Genomic DNA, 21,119 nt, shown 5'->3' with positions numbered 1-21,119 from the left:
TACAGTAATCAGTGCTATACATATGCACTGTTATTGTAAAAATGACACTGGCAGGGAAGGGGTTAACTTTATTGGAGAGGGAGGGGTTAAGTGTGTCCCTAGGGGTGTGCTTCTAACTGTGCAGGGATGTGGCTGTGTGTGTAACAGCACAGATCAACGGTCCTACATAGCAGGACCGTTAGATCAGTGCTTTTACACAGGGAAGAATGACAGGCGGCTTTGTTTACATTAGCCGCCCAGCCTTTCTCCCTTCACAGCGGACGATCGCGAGTGACCGGCGAACATCGGGTCCACTGGTCACACGCACGGAGGTGTCCGTGAACGAGCCGAGGTGGGAGCGCACCTCCGGCGGGGTGCGCGCCTGCTATTGGCTCCCAGGCTAGTGACGTACCGGTACATCACTTTGCCTGGCCGGGGCTGACTGCCGAATTTATGTACTTGCGGCGGTCGGCAACCGGTTAAACATTTTTGCATGGCTTTCAGCTGCTGCAGAGAGGCACACAGGGCTTCCTTCTGTAATTTACCCTTCCTTCCAATGCACCGATTCCCCGTGCTGTTGGGGCCCCCCTGTGTGCCCGGGCCCCCTACAGGAGGACTGGTGGTCCCCCCCCTATCAGCGGTCCTGGCTATAGTATATATTTATATTGATTCGTATGAAGAAGATAATATACAATGATCTCAAACTGACCTTACCTGACTTCAAATTTACCTTGGCTCTGTCCCTGTTCACAGTTAGAGCTTTCCTTGGCACCTTGTGGTGTTGCATGTGTTCTATGTTCTCCATAAGGTACATTTTGGGTCTAGCAAGGGCGATGAAACTCCCTTGTACTGGTTGAAGGTGTTCAGACCTGAAATTGAGATGCATAGAGCCCACCAACAGAATTCCCAACAGATTTAAAAAAAAAAAAATCATTTGGAGGTTTAATTCTCCTGCACATAAGGAACAGTGAAATGCCAGTTTTTGGTGGGCCACTGTTTTTTGCCACTTTCTGGTCATTACATCTGTTTGGATATGTTGCAGAGTGGCTTCAGACCTCAGAAAAGCAGATTGCTGTGATAAGGAAACAACAATTATCTCCCATGGTTTCTGGGTCTTGCCTATACTCTCCAACATATTGGTATTGGATGGTGATACGAGGAAGTAGGCATTAGGCAAGAGCCAACAACTACAGGAGATGGTTGCTGTTTCCTCTACAACACATCCAACATGGCATGTAGGTGTCTATAGCTGCCAACTATCATTAGTAAATAAGTATACATTTAATGATGACACATATTCAGTTGAATGTTTTTTTTTTTTATTTTAAGAAAATCTTTTATTTACATATATGCTGTGCTTATTATTTTGCAGAACCTTTCATGACTTAGCTAAACAAATGGATCTGTCCTATGGTACAGTTAAGGATTCTGCAGTCTATGAGTACTTTAAAGCAAAAGGAACAAACACTCTGGAACAAGACAGCACATTTGCAGAACTGTGGAGGACTATTAGCAAAAACAATGGAGCGGACAACTCTGTTTCCAGCCCTTCTGAAGGAATTCGAAAGGTATGGAAATGTTTATTGCTTCTTAGCATATAAAAATATTATGATATCAAACTAGACAAAATCTACTTCATGGTACCTGTGTTATTCTGTGAATAATAAAAAAAAAAAAACGAATTAAAATAAAAACTTAATAAGAAAAACTACATAATACAATAAAATCTAAATACTACCATGTAAATAAAAAACAGTAAAAAAAAGCATTATTCATTTTTTTTTTTTTTTTAAACTTACATCTAAAGTAAGAGTTGCAGATATTGTTTAGGTGGGTTCCTGTACCATGTGCTGTGGTTTGCACTTACAGTATGTGGATTTATATTTATTCCAGGATACCAAGTCTAGTTTCTGGTAGAGTTCTAACCAGATATAGGCTCTGATTACAATTGAAGTTCTGGAAGCCCCTGTGGGTCTACTGCAAGGATGATCTGCATCTCTAACACTCTTGATTTTATTTAGACCTTTTGGGCATGGCAATTGCTTGAATGATTTCATATGTATACCTCTAGGTTCTTTATCTAATGAGAGTGGTACATGGCTAATGCTGTTTTGTTTTTTATGTGTTTTTATATTTTGTTGGAAGGTACATATTATTGTTTTCTAGAGAGTGATTGGTCAATAAACATATACATTTTTTATTAGTTATTTTGGATATTTTTCCTTTCCTTTGTAGATGATTTTGAATAAGTATCCAAAGTTTTATTTTTGTTTATCTTTCTTTTTTGCCACTTGTGATTTTTCTAGTCACGTTGCATTTTTCTGTTCAGGGTTTGCCTCCCTGTAAGCCATGCTGGTACTGGATGACATATTAATTCAGCCAGTTAAATTATTTTCATAGCAATGACTGCTTGCCAGATAACAATTTTCTTGAATTCCTTTTCTTCATACTCAAAAGCATGCCCCCTCAAATGCCTGCATCTGCTGTTCAGTCTCTCATTCCTTGGGAATTACATTAAAGAATGAATGTATATGTATGCTACCAGGGGCAATAAGGATATTGCTAAGATATGAGCTGACAGCTGCAGCTTTTAGTTAATATCCTGACCCACTTGTCTGCTTTAAAGTGACCCTTATTATTTATTCTGTGACCCCATCTCACAATACTTGGATGAATCTAGACTGCTGTAAGCTCTTTTTCACACCTTCTCTTAGATCTCTATTCTTAGATAAAATCCACAACTCTCTAGAAATCCATAGATTGTTCAACTATTTTGCAATCCCTAGATAACCACTTATCTCTAGCAGTATCTAGAGAGAATCCACAGCTCACTATCAATCCCAGATATGCAACTTAGCTCTCTGGCAAACCTTAGATAGATTGCTTAGCTCTCTAGTAATATGTAGGTTGTTACAGCCCTCTAACATAAAAAAAAAAAAAACATAAGCCTTTAGATAGAATTAAAGTGGTTCTAAAGGCTTATGTTTTTTTTTTTACCTTAATGCATTGTATGCATTATAGTAAAAAAAACCTTCTGGGTGCAGCTCCACCCCCCTAGTCTCCCCCTTATACTTACCTGAGCCCCATTTGGATCCAGTGATGTGCATGAGAGCAGCAGCTCTCCGGGGTATCTCTCCCCTTGTTGGCTCACACAGCAGCATTGGCTCTGGCCGCTGTCAATCAGAGCCAGTAAGCCAATGAGGAGAAAAGGGGGTGGGGCAAAACTACGCTCTGTGTGTGAATGGACAATGTCCATTACCAGGAGTGTGGCTAGGGAACAAGTCCGCTTAAGTGCCCCTCAAAGCAAGAGGCTTACTATTGGGGCACTCGGCAGGGGGGAGGAGCCAGGACCCCCAGCAGGGGACTCAAAAAGAAGAGGATCGGGGCTGCTTTATGTGACACAATGCATAGAGCAGGTAAATATAACATGTTTCTTATATACTGTATATATTTGTTTAATCTTGCCTTTAGAAATACATTACTAAATCTCTGGTAATCCCTAGATTGCTCAGCTACATAGTTAGTCAGTTTGAAAAAAAAAAAAAAAAAGGCACTAGTCTATCTAGTTCAACCAATAAAAAAAATACAAATACAAATAGACAATCTCCATATTCACTATCCTATACCCACAGCTCTCTTTCTGTCACTAGTGAAGCCCTCAAGAAAATGTTAGGTCGATTTCACAACCTTCTCACAACCCCTATTCAGATTGCTTATCTGTTTTTTAGCAATTCACAGAGAGTCCTAACTCTTCAACAATCCTAAATAGATTGCTGTCTAGCAAAAATAGTAAAAGCTCAGCTTATATATATATATATATATATATATATATATATATATATATATATATATATATATATATATATATATATATATATATATATATATATATATACAGTATATACTGTAAAACAAAGGAGACCAACCTTTCTCATTACCCAAGTGGTATCTTTAATAATTTAAAAGGATTTATACTCACAAACAACTCAAAGATAAAAGCATATCAGAGTCCAAAGTATACACAAAGCAATCTGGTCATGAAGACTAGTCCCAGCAAGCCAGAGGACCTTCTGGATGTCTGACACTTTTTGATGGGAGATCTATATATATGTATAGCCCTACCCTCACAGAAGCCGCTTGAATATTGTTGGTTCTGTACTCTGCTTCTTAACCCAAAAAACAATCTCAGCCCCTCTGGCACACCTGGCAATAGTGTAGTGCAAAGACCAATGAAACACACCTACATTATGATAAAACACAGAAATGTCTTTACTATTAGGTTTCTGTGGAAAAGTAACAGACAGTAACAGTATATTCTTGAATGGATTAGCTGAAGAGCAGTAACTGAGATCAAGAGCAATATAACTCAATATTTCAGGCTGCTTTCAGGGGATTGCACAATTGTAAATAACCCCAAAAGCAGAGGCAAACACTTCTATAACAGCAATCACAAGATGGTAACTTTATACTGGATTAGTCACCTCTACCTAAATTGGCTCTACAGTATGAGTTCAGGCAGGAGGAGAAAAGAAGAATGACTTTCTCTTATGTCAGACCTCTCACTTCTATCCCCTGACACCACAGGCCCAACTACAAACACTTTACCCAATTCAATGCTTAGTGGCTTAACTCCCAAGTCAGACCACATTGCACATACACTAAATATACAGAGCCTTGAATATGTGTGCGCATGCCCATATGGCACCAGTAACTTCAGTCCCTTGGAAGAAGGATGAGGCATAAGATAGCAAGGCAGACACTGTGACTGCGTAACAGGACTTCAATAAGACCCAGGTTCTGGAAAGTGTGGGTACAGTGTAGTAACTCTGTGTATGTGCAGTGTCCTTGTTTCCTGCAGATGGGCAAGTGCCCCCTCACCAACCCTGTGGTCAAGGCCCAAACAACTCTCCTGAAACAGGCAGGCTCCTCTGTTAACCCGAGTGGTCCCCTCACACTGGAACGCTTCATGGCCGTTGGTGAAGATGCACCTAGATTTGCACCTGGGATCCCCCTCTCTCAGGCTAGATGTCCTTAACTGTCCCTGGATGCCTGAAACAACATGGTGGACTGACCCGGGAGGCAACACCTCTCCCCTTGGTCCAGTCTCTTCTCCTGCCTCAAGGTGACTGACTTCTCCTCAGCAGACAAGATGGTGATCTTCATTCCTTCCTTGCCAGAGAATGCTGGAGTGTGTAGTCCTGTCTCCAGTGGTTAGAATGGAACCACCTGTGTTGGGAACTACATGTCCCAGAGTTCTTTTCAGCTCTTCAGTCCTCCCTGGATTGGCTAGCTCCTTCAGCAAATGAGAAACAGGGAAGTGTACTGGGTGTCTGTGAATTCCTCTCACTCACTGCACTGTGAGAGGAGGAGAGGGAGGGGGAAATTCTCCCACAGCTGCTGGCAGGAACTCTTTCCCTTCAGTGATGGCCTTGGTCAGCTTGGCATGGCCGCGGGAGATGCGAGACACCTGCTACATATATATATATATATATAGGACTAGTTACACACTGCTAGACTATCCCTTTAAGTAAGTGGTCCTATGATGAAGAAAAAAAGAGGAAAATATATGATTGGGAAACCCAACATATAATTTCACAAAAAAGACATGGACTTTCTGGGGCACCTCGTAGAATGAATCAATGCGACTCACAATTGATAAAATATCACTTTATTACAGAAAAGATAATTAAAAGAGTAGGGAGGAAAACAGACAATCCTCACTCAATATACATAAATGTAAAGGAAAAAAGAAAACAATTCTAAAATTAGTAACCCAAACAGTCTCTATCCCAAATAGTTCAAAAGAGCCAATGGTAGGACTGTGAAGGGAATACTTGACTTATTACATAATCATATCTGGTCAGTGGATCATTACAGAGTCATATCTGATCAACGGGTCTACGCGTTTCGCGGCGTGCTTCTTCAGGACCAGATTGTATCAGAATATTTCTTTGAACAAAAACAAAACATAAATTAATACAAAAATACATATATTTACTCACAATAATTTGTATATAGATGTGTCTGTGCCTAGGGAAAAAAAAACGAACCTGCTCAAAAGGTGTAGCCAATGCCTCCCGGGCAGACACAGAGGACGCGGAAGAGAAAGGGACCTTATGTAGTATACCCAAATTACCTATACATAATATTTACCTATAGCTAAATATTATTACAATAATATATATATATATATATATATATATATATATATATATATATATATATATATATATATTGTTTCTAACCTGCTCTATAGGTTTGGGGGTTTGGGGGATTTTTGAAAGGCAGAGGAGCTTTTTACTGTCTTTTGGGGGTCTTTTTGAGGAAGAAGTCAATAATATTTCTCCTTCCTCCTCAGTTATTCAGGGATTCTCTCTTCTCTCTTTGATTCTCTACCTCTGGGCTGAAGAATCTGGGAAGGGGAATTCTCACACAGATTGCCAGTGAGGTGCTGAGATTGCACCTTCATAAACTGTCTTTTTCTGTTTCTATCAATGACAGATTCTCTGTGCGCTGAGATGGTCAGCGGAGAACATGTTACTCACTGATCATCTCGGTTTCAGTAACCGATAATGATCTGATGATCACAGCTCATCTCGGTTTCATAAACGGACACCTGTGTCTTTCAACTTTGTTTTTTGTGTTTGCCACCTATGCATCTCACAGGTCTAGGGAGGCTACCAGTTGGAGGGCTGCAGCCTGAGGATCAACAGTGCTTGCTATGTCTCAAGCTTTTTATGTCTGTCTTTAAAAAGAAAGGCATAAAAGAAAATATGAGTGAATATCCATTTTGACATAAAGGTGTTTTTACACTGCTTAGGTTTAGGTGAAGTTGGTTTTTCACATGTGGAAGAAACAAAGTGGACAATAATGTATTGAATATATTTATATTTATGAAGATGTGGTAGATTTCATGTTGTTACACTTATGTTTCACTTTTGACACTGTATTTATATTATATCATTGTTTATTTTACACGAGAGGAGGTTTGGTGATTTATCTTAATTACACTGATTTTTAAGTTTATATCAAGTGCTTTATTATGGGTATATTGTTTCTGACATACTTCAATCTGTATATTCATTAGGAATTTTGAATTAATTCATGAATTATTCATATTAAAATGAGTAGGCTAAACATATGTTACAGTGTATTCAAAGTGGAAATATATAATTTTTCTTAAGTTTGACAATAGATACATTTGACCTCAGGCTCTATATGACAAAATTATTTTCAGCAATATCATGATAATAATAATAATATTAATAATAATAATAATAATAATAATATTGTCCAGAAAATAAACACAGTGAGCATTGTAGTTACTCTTTCAGTGGTAAATGCAGAAGTGACCTCCCTACATATGTGGTTAGTGAAGGTAGTAGCTTAGTCTGCTATTGCTCTATTCTCTAGGGGCCCCAATTTATTGCCTGGAGGAACCCCAAGATTCCCACAGACCCTAGTCAAGAAAGGCTACCCTAGATAGTCACAGCTCCACACATTTCCTAAAAGCTGTAAAACTGTAAAAATCCACTTTTCCTCCAGAAGTCATATATCCATAGCCGCAGGGAATGTGCCTGTTAAAAGCCTGCTTGCAAACTTTTAACAGACATCATCCCTTCTGTTCCAATTGTCTCATTTTATTATTATTTTTTTTTTTACCAACAGCTACCTGGGAAAGGATAGATGATGTAATTGTGTTTATGCACATTTCTCAAAGTAAACTTAATTTTTACTCACGTTTCATAACTACTGCTGAAGGACTAAAGAGCTTACAAAAGTCTCAAAAGTACTGTTAGATGGGATAGCAAGGGAAAAGAAAAAATGGAGCACTGTCTGAGACTGTGATCATTTTTTTTATTTGCCCTAACATTTACATTTTCAGGACAATCATTCAGGCTGTTCCCATCTTCCCAGTCCAAGTAGTACTGGTACACAAAGTTTTAGCAAAATGTTAAGTAGGATAAGCTCTTAGAAAAGAAAACACAAACACATGCACAGTAATGGTAATACATTGGGATAGTTGGTAAAATAGGTAAATTAGTGGACTTTGGAAAGGAAGGGGGAATAAGAATAACAGAGGTGAGAATGGTCATAAAGCTGTTGCATAGTGATTTGGAAAACTGAGGTCCACATTTAGTCTATTATCTCTTGTGTCAAATAGAATTATCATTCTTAAAGCTTTTCATGTCCCTGAGTATTTTTGAAGTTTTCCTTTAAGAACCAAAACATTTATGTCTTCCATAGTGGTATGGTTGTAATTTCTGTCCTGCATACCTAAATATTTAGAAAACCCACTGAGCGATGCAACTATCTTTACAGTTTCAGCTACCACCCCCACACATCAAATGAGCCATTTTACACAGCCAACCCACTAGATACCACCATATATGCTCTGACCTACTGACCTAGAGCACTAAAAACAACCATCTCAGAATGCTAGCAGAATCCTTCTAAAGGAAAGGTTGTAAGAACAAAATCATAAGTACAGGCTTAAACACTGCATTGAACCCCCCTCCCAAAAAAAAAAAAAAAAAGAATCCCCTATAATGCAAAGATAAACAAAAAATAGCCTTGTACCTCTTGTAAATACATACAATCCAGCAATAGAAGAGATCAAAGAGTTCCAACAATTACTAATGCTGGCCTTAAGGCCAGGGCTGGTGCAAGGATTTTTGTTACCCTAAGCAAAACCTCATTTTACCGCCCCCTTTGCCAGAAAGTGGGGCCAAGCGGAGCGAGCTGGGTATGAGTCTTCTGTATGGGAGCAATCCCCATCAGTTCAGCAGGGAGGCCCAGGCAGCAGGAGGAATCAGACCATGGAAAAGAGTGGATGGTGCCCCCCACCCCATCACACAGCAGCTGAACGGGTGGGCGGGTCCCCTACAGCAGCAGAACAGACAGGCGGGCCACCTCACAATGGCAGAGCGGGTGGGTGGGTGTAGTGCCCCCAAATGATGTGTGCTCTAGGCTGGCACCTACCTTGCCTATAGTTAGCACTGGCCCTTCTTCAGACAACCACCCAGCCTCAGACAAAATTAATCAAGGAAACTTCCTTCTGATTACAGCGACACAAACAAGGGAACAAAACATTGCAGCAACAAACACTGCAAATAGTAGAGCCACATCAACCCATTAAAAATTGTTAAACATGTAAAAGAGACTCTCAGTATTACAGGATCATGCGTCTGTACCTCCAGTAAGATGTAGCACACCTGATGCAATAAATGCAATCTAGAATGTTATATTGGTGAAACAGGACAGAAATTAAAAAAAAAAAAATATATATATATATATATATATATATATATATATATATACAGGCACACCATAAAAAAAACATAAGGAAGATGAAGACCCATGGGACATAATTTCTCTTAACCAGACCACTGTAAAACATGAATATTGGTTCTTGCATACAGGAAAGTAAAGCTTTTGAAGCACGAATAATAGTTCTGTATGACACAAAAGATCTTAGACTAAATGTGGACCTCAGTTTTTTAAATCACTATCCACCAATTGTATGGCCATTGCCACCTCTGTGATTATTACTCCCCCCTCCATAACGCATTCCTTTCTTTATTTTACCAACATACTATTTTAATTTCCATTGTTTCCATGCTCTTCTCCGATCCTCGGGGATCGAGTTAGGAAATCCGCCCACTTGTGTAAACAAAGCGGGCGGATCTCCTCTGTGACAGATTACAGGATTTAGCATAGCTGAACCTGCGATCTGTGCCTCTGTCACACAACCCCCTCCCCCCCACACATGTCAGTAAGCATGAGGCATACATTTAACCCCTTGATCACCAACAGTGTTAACCCCTTCCCTGCCAGTGTCATTATTACAGTAACAGTGCATATTTATAGCACTGATTACTGTATTAATGTCACTGGTACCCCCAAAAGTGTCCAAAATGTCAGTTAGGAGTCCGATCTGTCTGCTGCAATGTCGCAGTCCCACAAAAAAAATCGCAGATCGCCGCTATATAGTAAACGCAAAAACTTTTGCTCAAATACATCAAAATATGCTTATTGTGATTTTTTTTTTTTTGCCAAAAATATGTAGCAGAAAACAAATTGGCCTAAAATGTTAAAAAAATTTGACTTATACATTTTTTTTTTTGGGGAATGTTATATATCAGAATGTCAAAAATATTGTTTTTTTTTTTTTAATTATCGCTCTTTTTTTCAAAAATTAAAAATCGCACAGGTGATTAAATACCATCAAAAGAAAGCTCTATTTGTGGGGGAAAAAAGGACATAAATTTAATTTATGTGCAGCGTTGCACGACCGCGCAATTGTCCGTTAAAGTAACGCAGTGCCGAATCGCAAAATATAGCCTGGTCAGGAATGGGGTAAAATCTTCCGGTCTTAAAGCGGTTAAAAATACGCTCATTGAGAATTTTTTTGTCGAAGACATGTAGATAAATACATTTTGGCCTAAATATATGACAAAAAATTTATATATTGGATATTTTTTAACTGTCAAAGTAGAAAATGTCAATTTTTTTGCAAAATTTTTGCTCTTTTTTTATTAATATTGCAAAAAATGAAAAGCGCAGAGGTGATCAAATACCACCAAAAGAAAGCTCTGTTTGTGGGAAAAAAAGGACGTAAATTTACTTTGGGTACGGCATTGCACGACCGCGCAATTGTCAGTTAAAGTCGCGCAGTGCCAAGTTGCAAAAAGTGGCCAGGACGTTAGGCAGGAAAATCCTCCGGGGCTAAAGTGGTTAAAACAAACTCTTTAAATGTGCCACTGGGGTTTTTCAAGTTGTTGATAAATCTATTTAAGGAGGTATCAGTTATTCCCTTTTCTGTGTGGAGAACTTAAAGGGAAACATCATATTTGCTTTTAGGGCCATGGAAGTGTAATCAACAGAGCAGGAAAGTAATTTGCCCTTGTGAAAAATAACGCCAAAGCAGAGCATGTGTTTCTACTCTTTGTGATTTATAGAGATAAGAAAATTTAATTTATCTAGTAATATTATTAAGTAAAGAAAAACAACTTGAAAGTTATATATTCTGAAACCAAACAATCTTTGCAAGATATGTAGCTCCCTTGAAGTCTTTGCAGTAAATTTAATTGCCATGAGTCCTGAGAAGGGCACTCTGCACTAGAAATAACTACACACAAAGGGGTGTTTCCTGCTACCCATTAAAAATTGCTGTAAACATTCCATAACTGGTTTAAAAATGAAAATGCAGGTTGTTAGTATCTGTACTGCTAAAAAAATAAAAAAAATAAAAGTTTCTGCTTGTAGGAATAAAGGGTTGAGTAGGAAAAATCAGTGGGCACAGGTAACATTGTTATTTAAATAAATAAGCATCTTTTATTTAGAATGTAATCTTCTGAAAGCTTTCATTTTGTACTGAGGGAATTATTACAATTATCTTGTCTAGATATGTCTATAGATAAAAGGCTTGCAGTTAGCTAAACATAGACTCTAATAGAACATCCTGACATGAGTACGAGCTTTCTGGCAGAACATTTCAAGGTTGGGTTTTAAAAAGTGTAGAGAGAATTATTCAACTTAAAAGCCAAAGATTATCAGTCATAATGATGCTGGTAATGTAAGGGCAGGCAGCTTCAAAATGTTTGTGGGTGACTTCTTTAGAATGCAAGACAAGGACTGACATGTTCCATTCATCTCCTTCATTAAAGCTGGAGATATGCACTCCATTATTCCGGATAAGCAGATGGAAGCTCTTAGGAATACAAATATTACATTTTTATTAGGACTTTGAGTTAGATGCACTGTTTTAATCCCCACTCTAAATGTACTGTTGATTCAAAACAGTATGAAACAAATGCAAAACTTGCTATTTTATCTAATTATCTCTCCTTAGGTTTGTGAAGCTGGGATTATTAGATCTGCATTGATCGCTCCATTCTGTGTGGGTGTTTGTCAATGGTTAGCTGCATCAATAACATGTTGTGAATATCTAACTTTTAATATGAAGTTTTCTGTAAGTTTCTGCCCAACTATTGACATTGGATCAATCATTGCATTATTCATTGTACAAGTCCTATAGTAAAAGCCAAATTCTTATGAATATATTACATTTTGATATTTAAGTTAACATTTAGCTCCTGGCTAATCGTTTCTTCAACTTGGTTACTGACATTATGCCAGGTTGCTTAAAATTAAAGTACACACTTTGTTTTTTGTAATTAAAGTAGACATAAACCCTAGTTAAAAGACATTTTGTTTCCTAATGTACTGTGTATCATAAACAACTACCATTTTTAAAAGAAAACAATTCAAATTTTCACCCTTTTTTAATTCTTTGCTACAGGTTTTCACATTGTGACTACAGTGAATCATGCCTGTGTACTATGTGTTGAAATGGCCACTTGTAGTTTCCTATAGAAGCATGTGTGATAGGGTGACCATGCAAGAGCACAGTTGGGCAATATGGACAGAGGGTTGCCACCCTAAAACAGAAAGTGTCTGAAAATAGACCGTCATGGCAGGATCATTATTTTGATTAAAAGTTGCAATTTTACAAATATTGAAAATTACCTTAAAAATTGTTGTGTTAACACTTATCTGCATATGAGATTTCAATGATTGAGTTTACACCTACTTTAATATCAATAGAAGATCAAATGATTTATTTTTTTTATATTGCATCATGTTCAATAAATAAATGATGTACTAAAACTATAATGGTATTGAAATAGCCAGCAGGGCTAGTTAGCTTCATGAGCTGTCAGCAGACACTTTAAACTTTTAGAATGATCTCCTCTACCCTGCTGGGTGCAGCCACAAATTAATATCCAAATAGTAAACTTCTGGTGCTTGCGCTGGTTGCATATGCTTTCTCTGTCCCAATGTGACTATGGCTCATGTAGGCCCCTACGGCATCAACATTGCATAGGAGCAAGAAAGTGTTAGCCATGCATATTCTTACAACATTTCATGTCCCATTTCATCTGTGGCTTAGTGAAACGCGCTTTCCCATGTCTATCTTTAAAACCCCACGACATTGGGGTAGCCTTGGGCTTCCCAATTTTACAAAATACTAATATTCTGCTCACCTAGCACAATTGACTAAATATCACTCTTTTCATGAAACATCTCTTTTGGTGGGCCTAGAATTTGTTGCTTGTGAACCTATATCAGTAGCCAATCTTTAGGTAAATTCTCCAGACGGCAATGATATTGCCAACCTTTTAATGAAGCATTGGCTAACCCTTTGAGGGAGGCTAAAATCACATCAAGGCCTCCTCTACTTCCATGTTCCATTACTACCTTTTCCTAAGAACCTCATGTTCTATCCAGCCTTGGCCTCCCCTTCCTCCTTCCAGGCCTGGATATCAGCGAACATAGTCAGGACTTTTAAATTAACAACTGCAAAGTCATTTAAATCATTCTCGCCCTTACAACATTTACATGGGCTACCTAACTCAGAGAAATTACATTATTTACAACTCAAACACTTCAATATTCCTTATCTTCGAGGAGGGACAACCCTAACCCAGAAGACACAGTTTGATTGGATCTGCAAACAAGAGTCCTGGAATGATCTTTGGAGTGCCAGTAAATCCTCAGTGCAAAACATTGTAGCTCTGGAGAACAAACATAAAGTCCTCATCCATCAGTATAGCAAAATTCTACCCCAACTACTCTCCTACTTGATTCCAAGGGTGTGAAGCCCTCAGTACACACCTTCACTTGTGGTGGCAATTCTAGTCTGAAATAGTTCAAATATTGACTAAACTTTTTTAAACTACCCTCTCTCCTGACCCTGTCATAGCTCTTCTCAATGTTCGCCCACCGGATCTGACTTCCATCCAAGTCAAACTGCTGCTGCAGATAACTACTGCTGCTAAGCAAGCTATTGTGAAGGCCTGGAACTCCCCTTCTCTTCACATAGTAGCAATTAAAAAACAGAATCACTCAATCAATGATTCATGCTAAAATTGAAGTTATCCCTCTAGATAAGGTAAATAAATAAGAAAAACTATGGCAACACTGGATGACTAATTTTCTCTTCTCTCTAATGAGTCCTTACTATTACTCTAGCCATACCACTGTGCATACCCTATCAACAGGAGACCCACCTGCATGTCACTCCCTGGGAACCCCTCACCCTTTTCCCTTCCCCTCTTCTTTTTTTTTCAAACTGCTACAGGTATGAAGCACAGGTACCTAAAGGCACATAACTGCAACAGGCTCCCAAACACTACTGTGGCAGCCAACTCTTAGGCAATGCTAAAAGACTAAGCTCCAACACTCCCTGATAGTAATAAAGCATACTTCCTTTCTAATCTCCTTCATTTTCCTACTGCCCAATGAGCCATCATACAGAAGTGAAGCTACCCAAATGCATTGACACGCAGAAGACCAAGTATTTGTCTCTTTAAAGGTTGAGGATTCAATTAAGGGTCAGATGTTCTCTGCAGCAATTTAAGCTTAAGCAGAATATTATAGCGTTTTTTTGTAGCAAATGTTTGTTTTTTAGTGATTGCATTCTAATTCCCCCTAACTTAGACTGTTTACTTTGCAAGGGGATTTTCACTTTGGAAAGGGAATTTTCCCATAGCTTAGTAAATGTGGTGAAAATGTACTTTGCAATTAAAACTTAATCATGTGCAATGAAAATTAAAAAAAAAAAAAAACAAGTGTTTCTCTGTCGCTCATTGACAGACGTAGTCCTCTTTGATTCACATCAATTGGGTTATGTTGTCTCCGCAGGAGTAGGACTAGGCAGAAAGAAAAAACGTTCTGGCTCCACCCTAGGGGCAGTCCCAGAGGGTATATCCTCCCTCTCTCTGCTACAGGAAATCAGTTTTTTTCTGTCTAGTCAGGAGTAAGGACCTAAGTTCCTTGCTGGGATCTCTGGTCCTGAAAAAATATTTTTTTAGGTAGTTTCTCCAGTGTTTTTTCCTGTGAGATCTTCAAGCAAATTACGCCAGATCTGGGCGACACTTGTGGTCACCCCAGCCGGCCTACGAGCGCGCGCAGACCATTGCATCGCGCTTGGTCGGCCGCGACACATTCAAGTAAGTATGCGGGGCCGGGCGACGGGCTGGATGTTGAGATCCAGTGGTCACCCTGGTTCTGCCTACGAGCGCGTGCAGACCAGAGCTCCGCGCTGGGTCGGCCGCGACAGAGTCCCATTGGAGGGACTGACCTTGCGAGTTAAAAGTCTCGCTTGGACGCCAGGAACCAGAGAGTCGAGGCGTCCGGAGTGGTCAACAACCCCCCACCCCGGTGGAGAGGGTATTGTGAAGAGAGGGTGCCTGTCGGTTCGGTATGGTGAGTAAATGTTTCCTTTTCCTCGTTATGAGGCATTTTGGAATATGGGCCCCTCCATACATGGTCAGAATCTTTCTGACACTAAAAGTCCCCCTTGTAAATGTGTTTGGTGGGCAAGCGGACTTGGTTTGGGAGCTAACACTCTACCCAGCAGACTGCAGTATTACAGCAGACATAGGAGGTATAATCCTACCTTGACTGTAGTGGACCTCCTGCAGAGCGATAAACCGCCATTAGCGTGGTATGCAGGTGGATATGCTGGGAAGACGATACTTCGGCAATCCGCCGCCATTTTGCTGTAGACCAGGTACACGAATGTCTGCAGGTCACGCCGGCCGCCATTTTTTTGGAGTCTATTGTCTCCCGTATGGGGGCGGCCATGTTTGAAGAGCCCAGCTAACCTTGAGGAGAGCTGGGAACTCCGGAAGGCGTACACAGGGGGCGGAGCCACTTCCTTCTACCCGGGAAAACAAACACAGTTCTTCCCAGTCTGTAATGCCCCATACACACGTGCAGATTATCTGCAGACTTTTGTCTGCAGACTTACCAAAACCATATAATATGAGGTCAAACCTAAACACTTTCAATTTGTATGCAATCCGGCAGGCCCTTGCACTACATAGAAAAGGTAAGTCTGCAGACAAAAGTCTGCAGATAATCTGCACGTGTGTATGGGGCATAAGAGACAAACGCTGACTGCAGTTGTTAGGAAACTTCTCTGCATCGGGTGGTGAGCCTTGAGGGTCCCTCTCTCTCTCTCTCTCTGTGGGGGTCAAGAAGCAGGTACACTGAGGGGCGCTATTGCGCTAGGGGGATACATATAAAAAAAAAAAGTTTTTTTCTGGCAAAGTGTCCTGGGTTAACATGGACCCTGCCACTCATGTATCTCCACCGGATCCCCTCGAGGTGTCTGCAGGATCCTCCAGCACCCCGCTTACGATTGAATCATTGTCAGCTATTATGGAGACCTTTGTGTCCCGGGTGGAAGTGGCTTGTCAGGGACAGGGCGCAAGGAAGCGACCCCCGCCTAACCCCATGTTATCTGAAACTTCGGATTCAGAATCTGAGCCCATTTCTGCAGTTGCAGGTACCTCATCTGGGATTGGTGTCTCGGGTACTGTCTCTTCAGACAGTGAGGAGGATGTTTCGGCATCAGCCATAGCCCGAGAGGAAGCGTTGGTAAACGCGCTAATTGTATCTGTTCAAGAAACCTTAAGATTACAGAGTTTTCCGTCGGAAGTAGCTGAGACTGAGATCCCCTTTGGGACTAAAAAACGCATCAAAGTGGCGAAGGTTTTTCCATTGCCCAAATGTTTTGGCAATCCGATCAAAGAAGAATGGAGTCTGCCAAAACGCACCTCTGCTATTTCTAAACGCATTAACAGGCGTTATCCGTTTGAGGAAACCCTCATTAAGAAATGGACAGAACCACCTGTGGTGGATTCACCAATTGCTAGATTGAATAAAGCCACGGTTATTCCATTAGAAGACGCTCCGTCTTTTAAGGATCCGGTGGATCGCAAGATAGAAGCTATGTCTCGCACCATGTTTTCCTTGATTGGATCAGCTTTCAGACCAATAATTGCTATTGGGCTGGTTTCACAGACTGTAACTGAATGGACCAAATGGTTACGCCGGGACTTAGAAGAGGTCCCTCAGGCGGTATCAGATTTGTTGGAACAGATGATACAGGGGTTACAGTTTGTGTGTGATGCGGCGTTAGACGCCACTCCATTATTGGCGCGAGCATCAGTTTCAGCAGTGGTTCTCAGACGTACACTGTGGCTAAAAGGTTGGTTAGCCGACCAAGGTCCCAAAAAAGCATTGGCTAATATCCCCTTTTCAGGAGAGCGTTTATTTGGAGCCAACTTAGATGAGATCATTAAGGATCTCACGGGAGGAAAGAGCACCTTTTTACCGCAAAATGCTAAGGGTAAAGGACCTCGTCAAGGCCTTCTTTTTCTGCTCACAAAAATTTTTTTTCGTCCCGCGGGTGAAAAAATTAAGTCCTCCAAAGCTCCTTCAGGAGGCTTCAGGGGACGTTGGTCGGGCAAGCAAAAGCCCGCCCCTTCCAGACCTGAAGATAAGTCTACTAAACCCTAAAGGTGCGCCCCCACCCATAACTGGGGTGGGGGGACGTCTTCGCCGGTTCCCGGATCCATGGCTCTCCAGAATCCCGGACAAGTGGGTTTGCGAAGTCATAAGGTCAGGGTACAAGATCGAGTTTCGATCTCTCCCACCGGCGCGATTCTTCCCTTCCAATATCCGACTATCCCCGGATCGTTTAGAAGATCTGCGGAGAGCAGTCACGGATTTACTACAACAAGGAGTGGTAGTCCACGTTCCTTGGACAGAACGTTTTCAAGGGTTTTATTCAAACCTATTTACAATACCCAGGAAAGAGGGCAAAGTGCGTCCAATTCTGGACTTAAGGGCACTCAATTCCTTTGTCAACATAAGAAAATTCAAAATGGAATCCATTCGCACAGTAGCAGCCTTCCTGCATTCAGGGGATGTCCTAGCGTCCATAGACATCAAGGACGCCTATCTTCACATTCCCATTTACGCAGGACATCAGCGGTTTCTACGTTTTTCCGTAGAAGAGAACCACTATCAGTTTGTGGCGTTACCTTTCGGTCTTGCCACGGCTCCTCGGGTCTTCACGAAGGTGTTGGCCCCAATGTTGGCACTACTGCGCCAAAGAGGCATATCGATTCTAGGTTACCTAGACGATCTCCTGCTTCATGCAGAGTCTCCACAGACCCTGCTACAAAACATAGAAATTACTATAATTTCTTTACAGGAATTCGGGTGGCTGGTGAACCAGCAGAAGTCATTTCTGGTTCCCACCCAGAGGCTCGAATATCTGGGTCTAATTCTAGACACATTCAGGACAAGAGTTTTCCTTCCGGTAGGGAAACTCCGGAAGATTCAATCAGCAGTCCAGTTGTTACTATCCAACAGCTGGTCTTCCCTTCGGACTTGCATGAGGGTTCTGGGGTTGATGGTGGCTTCCTTCGAAGCAGTCCCATTTGCCCAGTCCCATACCCGAATTCTTCAGCAAGAGATTCTTCTCAGATGGAATCGGAATCCGGAATCCCTGGACTATCGGATCCGATTGAGCAAACAGACCAGAGAGTCTCTGGTCTGGTGGCTTCGGTCTCCGATGCTCAGCCAGGGAAAGTCATTTCTGCCAATATATTGGACGATAGTGACCACGGATGCCAGCCTATCCGGATGGGGAGGAATTCTTGGTCAGTTATCAGTTCAGGGACTTTGGTCCCCGGAAGAATCCAGGTTACCGATAAATGTATTGGAACTGAGAGCGATCAGACTTTGTCTGATTCACTGGACCGAGCAGCTCCAGGGCAGCCCGGTTCGGATCCAGTCGGACAACGCCACGGCTGTGGCTTATGTCAATCACCAGGGGGGCACCAAGAGTGTCCGGGCGGCCAAGGAAGTGGCTTGCATTCTTCGCTGGGCGGAACGGTTTGATCCAGCTATCTCTGCGGTGTTCATTCCGGGGGTGGAGAATTGGCAGGCAGATTATCTCAGCCGTCAGACTCTGGATCGGGGGGAATGGTCCCTCCATCCAGAAGTTTTCCACCAGTTGTGCCTACGTTGGGGCACCCCGTATGTGGATCTGTTGGCATCACGATTCAACAGAAAAGTACAGAGATTTGTGGCTCGCTCCCGCGATCCTCTAGCAGAGACCGCAGACGCGCTGGTCGCCCCGTGGGGGCAATACCAGCTAATGTATGCCTTCCCTCCTCTCGGGTTACTGCCAAGACTTCTTCGCAGGATAGAGGAGGAAGGAATTCCAGTAATCCTGGTAGCTCCGGACTGGCCTCGCCGAGCTTGGTACGCCGACTTGGTCAGACTGGTGGCGGACATCCCGTGGAGACTTCCTCTCAGGGAGGACCTACTGTCTCAGGGACCGATCTTCCATCCTGCTTTACGATCGCTGGCTTTAATGGCCTGGCTATTGAGACCCAGGTGCTGAAGAACAAGGGTTTGTCAGCTTCAGTTATTCCTACTCTAGTTAAAGCAAGGAAAGCGACTTCCAGAAAGATTTATCATCGCACATGGAAGTCCTACATTGCATGGTGTGAACCCCTGGGGTTCCACCCACGATCTTATTCGGTTAGTCGAATATTAGCTTTTCTGCAACAAGGGGTTGAGCAGAAACTGGCCTTGAGCACTATCAAGGGTCAGGTCTCAGCATTAGCTATCTTCTTTCAGAAGCCTTTGGCTACTCATTCTTAGGTGCTGAATTTCATCCATGGGGTGCGACATCTGGCTCCGCCAGTGCGCGCGCCGTTACCACCCTGGGATCTTAATTTAGTATTGTCGGTTCTTCAGAAACCTCCCTTTGAAGATATTAGGGAGATTCCTCTACCTACGTTGTCCCAGAAGGTGGCCTTCTTGGTGGCTATCACTTCTGCACGCAGGGTGTCAGAACTGGCTGCATTATCTTGTCGTTCCCCATATCTGGTGGTTCATAGAGATAAGGTGGTTCTTCGTCCGAATCCATCCTTCCTACCAAAAGTGGTTTCAGAATTTCATCTGAATGAAGAAATTGTATTACCTTCCCTGTGTCCTAAGCCCAGTCATCCTCGGGAGTTTGCTTTACACTCCTTGGATGTGGTCCGGGCGATCAGGGTATACTTGAAAACGACAGACTCGTTTCGCAAGACGGATTCACTTTTTGTGGTCCCGGATGGACCCAAAAAGGGGTTGCCTGCATCTGCCGCGACTATCTCCAAATGGATCAGGCAGACGGTGGTACAGGCTTATTCTATTAAGGGTCGGGAGCCCCCGTTCCCTTTTAAGGCGCACTCCACTCGGGCACTTAGTGCGTCATGGGCCTTTCGCCATCAGGCGTCAGTGGTCCAGGTGTGCAAGGCGGCTACCTGGTCGTCGGTGCATACCTTTACAAAACATTATAAAGTTGATGTAATGGCATCGTCGGATGCCTCGTTTGGCCGCAAGGTTTTGCAGGCCGCCATTTGAGGAGACCAGTGGTCTACCTCGAGGGTTTTTTTCCGTTGATAATTTTTATTTGAGTCTCATTCTTTATTTATAATGAGCCTTTAAAACTTCTAGTTGGCACCGGTGGGCCTTCTAGATTGGATTTTGATTTCTGTCAATCCCACCCCTCATTTGTGGCACTGCTTCTGGATGTCCCAATTGATGTGAATCAAAGAGGACTATGTATGTCAATGAGCGACAGAGAAAATCGGATTTTTGTAAGATCTTACCGTAAAATCCTTTTCTCTTAGCTCATTGACAGACGTAGTACCCGCCCCTCTATCATTGAGTTGGGTTGGGTTAAATTCTCTGTTACTGCTTTACAACAGAACTGATTTCCTGTAGCAGAGAGAGGGAGGATATACCCTCTGGGACTGCCCCTAGGGTGGAGCCAGAATGTTTTTTCTTTCTGCCTAGTCCTACTCCTGCGGAGACAACATAACCCAATTGATGTGAATCAAAGAGGACTACGTCTGTCAATGAGCTAAGAGAAAAGGATTTTACGGTAAGATCTTACAAAAATCTGATTTTTTTATTAAATGTGATTTGATGATTAAAGCAAGCAGAGATTCACCTCATTCTCTAGGTAAAGGGAACATTTTCTTGCAAAGTAAAAAGTCCATTTGCCTGAAAAATCAACCCCTGTGAAATGTCGTGTATTTTAAAGCTTATTTTGTATTCATCTCCACTTTTGGCATTAGCTGCCTGTGAATACTGGGGTGTTTAAAAAAAAATCCCCACATTGATAAAACTAAAGGGAAAAATTCCTGGCAAAGTGAGCAGCCTATTTGCCTTTAGTAAATCAACCCAAAAATATCAGAAAATTAAAGCTTTAA

At 41.6% G+C, this 21,119-nt stretch overlaps 1 protein-coding gene across 3 annotated transcripts in view; it reads left to right on the top strand.

The window, feature by feature from the left end:
• The window catches only part of GRID1 (glutamate ionotropic receptor delta type subunit 1), a 1,530,549-nt gene that overhangs the window by 1,409,728 nt on the left and 99,702 nt on the right, over positions 1 to 21,119 (top strand). For all 3 annotated transcript variants that reach the window (XM_082268262.1, XM_082268263.1, XM_082268264.1), the window contains exon 13: positions 1,352 to 1,547. In XM_082268262.1, coding sequence (XP_082124388.1) covers positions 1,352 to 1,547 — 196 coding nt within the window. The remainder of the gene's footprint in view (positions 1 to 1,351; positions 1,548 to 21,119) is intronic.

Source organism: Pelophylax lessonae, assembly GCF_965119305.1.
Source record: "Pelophylax lessonae genome assembly, chromosome: 9".
Lineage (NCBI taxonomy): Eukaryota > Metazoa > Chordata > Amphibia > Anura > Ranidae > Pelophylax > Pelophylax lessonae.
This window is presented reverse-complemented; position numbering and strand designations above follow the sequence as displayed.